The sequence below is a fragment of the Salvelinus sp. IW2-2015 genome, unplaced genomic scaffold (genome assembly GCF_002910315.2).
Source record: "Salvelinus sp. IW2-2015 unplaced genomic scaffold, ASM291031v2 Un_scaffold1895, whole genome shotgun sequence".
Classification (NCBI taxonomy): Eukaryota; Metazoa; Chordata; class Actinopteri; order Salmoniformes; family Salmonidae; genus Salvelinus; species Salvelinus sp. IW2-2015.
In genome coordinates this window covers 97,792-103,376 of record NW_019943256.1, presented here as the reverse complement: position 1 = coordinate 103,376, position 5,585 = coordinate 97,792, and the positions used below count along the sequence as shown (strand labels likewise).

The following is a 5,585-nucleotide window of genomic DNA, read 5'->3' as shown; positions in this document are numbered from 1 at the left end:
AAAAAGTTCTTTGTTTCTGGCCATTTTGAGCCTGTAATTGAACCCACAAATGCTGCTCCAGATACTCAACTAGTCTCAAGAAGGCCGGTTTTATTGCTTCTTTAATCAGAACAACAGTTTTCAGCTGTGCTAACATAATTGTAAAAGGGTTTTCTAATGATCAATTAGCTTTTAAAATATAAACTTGGATAGCTAACACAACGTGCCATTGAACACAGGAGTGATGGTTGCTGATAATGGGCCTCTGTACGCCAATGTTGATATTCCATAAAAAGTCTGCCGTTTCCAGCTACAATAGTATTTACAACTAACAATGTCTACACTGTATTCTGATCAATTTGATGTTATTTTAATGTACAAAAAAATTAGCTTTTCTTTCAAAAACAAGGACATTTCTAAGTGACCCCAAACTTTGAACGGTAGTGTACATTGCCTTAGTGAACCTTAGTAACCTTGGCTTGTGAACGATAGGGAACCTTATTAGTGACCCAGTGTGTCTTTGCCTTGCTGTGTGTGTACTAATTAACCTGGCTTGACCCTGTTTGAGTATCCTGTCTTGCTGTGGTGTGTGAAATAACCCTGGCTTTGACCGTTGAGTATCTGTCTTGTTTGTGTGTTAACTAATTAACCCTGGCTTTGACCCTGTTTGAGTAATTCTCTGTCTGTGTGTGTGTGTGTAACTAATTAACCCTGGCTTTGACCCTGTTTGGTAATTCTCTGTCTTGCTGTGTGTGTGTGTAACTAATTAACCCTGGCTTTGACCCTGTTTGAGTAATTCTCTGTCTTGCTTGTGTGTGTGTAACTAATTAACCCTGGCTTTGACCTGTTTGAGTAATTCTCTGTCTTTTCTGTGGTGTGAACTAATTAACCCTGGCTTTGACCCTGTTTGAGTAATTCTCTGTCTTGCTGTGTGTGTGTGTAACTAATTAACCCTGGCTTTGACCCTGTTTGAGTAATTCTCTGTCTTGCTGTGTGTGTGTAACTAATTAACCCTGGCTTTGACCCTGTTTGAGTAATTCTCTGTCTTGCTTGTGTGTGTGTAACTAATTAACCCTGGCTTTGACCCTGTTGAGTAATTCTCTGTCTTGCTGGTGTGTGTAACTAATTAACCCTGGCTTTGACCCTGTTGAGAATTCTCTGTCTTGTTGTGTGGCCAATCAGATAATCCTAAAATTGTGTGTGTGTAACTAATTAACCCTGGCTTTGACCCTGTTTGAGTAATTCTCTGTCTTGCTGTGTGTGTGTAACTAATTAACCCTGACTTTGACCCTGTTTTCTCTGTCTTGCTGTGCTGTGTGTGTTATGCAGGAAGCCTGGAGGGTGTGAGGCCTGCGGAGGCAGGTGAGTTCACACGGAGGGCCTTCCACGCGGGGAAACTGGGCTTGACGGAGGTGGAGGGCCTGGGGGATCTGATCCACGCTGAGACTGAGGCCCAGAGGAGGCAGGCCCTCAGGCAGATGGACGGGGAGCTGGGCCGCCTCTACCAGGACTGGAGTTACAGGCTCAAACGGGTAGGTTCCCCAGAGAAGGAGAAAATACATGGATGGTTACCTAGCCTGGATCGGCTTCACCCAACGTGTTGTTCTCTAAGCTAGCCTGGATCGGCTTCACCCAACGTGTTGTTCTCTGAGCTAGCCAGGCAGTTGTTGAGTGGTGTTGTATAGAAAACACACAGATCTCACAGTTAGGATTCAGACCTTTGTGGATACTGTAGAAGTCTAGGGTGAGCTGTTTTGAGTTGCCGTGGTTGCCATTTGGCTGCGAGTCGTCCACAGGCCATTGTTAGAGTGGTCTGCTTAAGTGTGATGTCCAGAGAGTGTCTTGTCTATACTGTAGTTGTCTGACAGCAGGGATGAGAGATCAGGGATCAGGAACCAGCTGATCCTAGATCTGTGCCAATGGGCAGCTTCTACCCAGAGTGTATCGTGTGATCTCTACCTTGACACCAGACCTGGGTATCAACACTTCACCACCTCTCCTGAGAGGAGTGCTACAGAAAAGAGCCTAATCTTGGTCTTCCTGAGGAAAACCGTCAGCAGTCTAACAAAATCCAATCTCTATTTTTGACAGTCAAAATAGTATGTTTGGAATCCTACTGTAGTTTCACCCTTTCCTTAGTTCGGCATGCAGACAATGCTGCTATTGTTTCTCTGGTACAATGTGTGGATGGAGGGTACCTGCAGTTGGCTGATGTTTCCTCTCCTAGTGGGCCTATTGAACTGTCAATCATTCTCCTAGTGGGCCTATTGAACTGTCAATCATTCTCCTAGTGGGCCTATTGAACTGTCAATCATTCTCCTAGTGGGCCTATTGAACTGTCAATCATTCTCCTAGTGGGCCTATTGAACTGTCAATCATTCTCCTAGTGGGCCTATTGAACTGTCAATCATTCCATGTGCCAATTCAACATCCAGATCTTTGCATTTCAGTAGCGATGAAGTCTTCACCTGTTCACTTCTGTCATGGCACAGGAAGGGAGACAAGGAGAGGATGCTTTGTTTAGTCTACTGAGATTTTCGACTGAGATGATTGTAGTCGACAGAGGATTTAGTCTACTGAGATGATTAGTCTCGAGAGGATTTAGTCTACTGAGGAGATTGATTTAGTCTACTGAGATGATTTAGTCTACTGAGATGATTTAGCACTGAGAGATTTAGTCCTATCTGAGATAATTTAGTCCATGAGATGAATTAGTCCACTGAGAGGATTTAGTCGACTGAGAGGATTAGTGACTGAGGATTTAGTCTACTGAGATGATTTAGTCTACTGAGATGATTTAGTCACTGAGATGATTTAGTCCACTGAGAGGATTTAGTCGACTGAGAGGATTTAGTCGACTGAGTGATTTAGTCTACTGAGATGATTTAGTCGACTGAGATGATTTGTCTACTGAGATATTTAGTCATGAGATGATTTAGTCGACTGAGAGGATTTAGTCACTGAGATGATTTAGTCCACTGAGAGGATTTAGTCGACTGAGAGGATTTAGTCTACTGAGATGATTTAGTCGACTGAGATGATCTCTAGTGTTACCTGAGGAGCGACTTTATCACTGAGATATTTAGTCGACTGAGATGATTTAGTCGATTGAGATCGACTTTAGTCTATAGATGATTTAGTCGACCTGAGTATATTAGTCCACTGAAGAGATTTAGTGACGACAGAGATTAGGCTACTGAGATGATTTACTACAGAGATATTTAGTCTATCACCTCTGACCTAGAGACAATCACGAACGAGAACTTAAATCATGCCAAAGGAATGAAAATAGTAGAGAGATCGTGATGAGGACCGCATGTATTGCTGTCTCTCTCGCTCACACGTCTCCGTCTGCCTTTCGTTTCGTCTTCCCAGTCCCGTCTCTCTGGCTCACCGTGGAAGCCTTCATAGACTTCAGTTGAAGATAGCTCATCGAGGAACGGGATCGATGTAATCAAGGTGGGTACGCCCCCTCTCTCCTGCGAACCCCAAATACCATTACGCGACGTGCACGCTCCTCCAGCGCGACGTGCATGGCTTTCCCCCCGTTCCTGTACTCTCTCCGAGCACGGGAACCCGCTCTCACAGCCTCATTCTCGAACTTGAGATTTATCATAACAAATTCTATAATCATAACAAGAGAAACATAGGCACACACAGACCGCTTCTCTCCACTGCTCCTAATACATGAAAGGTGTGGTTCGTTACAGGGGTTCTGGTGGTAGAAGGGCCACAGACACTTGCAGGCATTCATCTTGCTTCATGGATTGATGCGCCGTGTTGCCTCTCTATTGGGTCTGTTCCAGGGATGCACTTAGAATGTACTATCTGGCTGCAGCGAGCTACAAACCTTCTGCTCTCTAGCTCAGTTCGTTTTCTGTTTGCTCTCTCTTTTTCGTTGCTTCGTCTCTTCTGTTTGCTTGTCTTACGCACGCTGTGTGCTTGGTCTCGTTCTCTCTTCTCGCTTCTGTCGTCGTCTCTCTCTCTGCTTCGTCGGGTCCTTCGCTCTTCCGTCTTGCGTCTTCTTCGTTGTGTTCTTCTGTCTTCTGGTTTCTCCTGCTTCCCTGGGTATGTGTGTGGCCAGTGCCGATCGCAGCGTGCTGTGTCTTGTTGCGTTCTCGTTCTTTTACCGAGCGCCTTTCGTCCTTCTGCTGTTCGTGCTCGCTTCGTCTTACGTCTGCTTCTGCGTCTTGCGTGCTTGGTGTCTCTCGTTTAGGGGTTCGGCGGGTAGCGTGGGGGCTTCGTGTCGTCTGGTCGTCGGCTGATGCCGGAGGCTCGTCTGTCTTGCACCATTGGGCTTAAGCCGAGCCTCCACATTGAACTCAGGCGTTTGGTCTTCTACTGGGGAAAAAGCCGTGTGCTGGACGACGCCATCTCTCCCTCTCTTCTACTACCACCCTCTCTCTCGTGCGACACACATACCGAGAATCTCGTCGGTAACTACACCGCTTCCTGTCCCTCTCCTCCCGTGCTCCGTCTCACCTCTCCCATCCTACTACTACCTACAGTCTACACCGCTCCTCTACGTCTCTCGATCAACCACCTCCATCCAGATCCTCTCCTCTTCGCACTCCGTCATGCTCTGCTATCTACCTCTATCTCGTATAATGTACTTCATCTCTCTACACAACCGTCCTTTATCCAGCGTTGACTCGTGCGTGTTCTCACTTATCTCCATCTCTTCTCAACCACCGCTTCCCTACAAGTAACTCTCTTGCTCATCGCATAGTGCTCGCGCTCAGCTCTGTCTATCTTCATCTCTACACACTGCTCTCAGTCTTGCTCGCTCGTCTCATGGCTGCTCGTCATCTCTCTGTCATATCATCTCTCCTAATCTCTTCAGGGCCCATCAATGTACTCTCTACCGCATTTCTGTGATTTATCGGCAGGGGTAAATATCACAAACTTATTCGGTATGCAAGCGAAAACTCAGTACAATATGCGTGGCCATGAAGAAGCGAGCGAGGATAATGTCGAACTACTTTCCGACAACAGATACGAAAAGTACTCCCAGTGAGTTACCCAGATTGGGGCTACAATGAAATGATACCGGAGCAACACCACACGTCCCCGTCGAATGACAATAACATTAAAATTGAGTACAACACATAAATAATCTACACAGGAAATTAAAGAAAAAAAAAATAACAATAAAATAGAAGTTAACAATACAAGAGAAATAGGCTGTACAGGAAATGTGATCTCAAAATTATAAAAATGACAGTAACAAGACATAACGGAAATCGGCACGGACCTGGGTCGACAAGCTCATATAGTATCAGCCTCATATACAATACTCTCAAAACCGTCCAAATTACATCAATCAGGACTAAAACCACCTACGCAGCCACCTCAAGCATAGCTCAACCTACTAACACATACAGGATGCAACAAGAGAGCTGGAGACACATCGTCAGCATTAACCATATGAACTTATGAGGTGGACAACTAACCTAAGTCAACCATGAGAGCCGCGCATATGCGAGTGTCGGATGCATTACTAAGACGAGCGGTACGACGCAAGGTCGGTGCCTTACCTACAAGCAAGCACATTTCGATCCTACCGCAATTGACCTACAAAGCTTACCGAGTACACACGGTCATCC

General features: G+C 45.6%; 1 protein-coding gene across 1 annotated transcript in view; it reads left to right on the top strand.

The window, feature by feature from the left end:
• Positions 1-5,585, top strand: part of gtpbp3 (GTP binding protein 3, mitochondrial) — a 48,197-nt gene that overhangs the window by 18,448 nt on the left and 24,164 nt on the right. Inside the window, 1 exon segment of the mRNA XM_070439757.1 lies at positions 1,309-1,511. Within this exon segment, the coding sequence (XP_070295858.1) occupies positions 1,309-1,511 (203 nt within the window).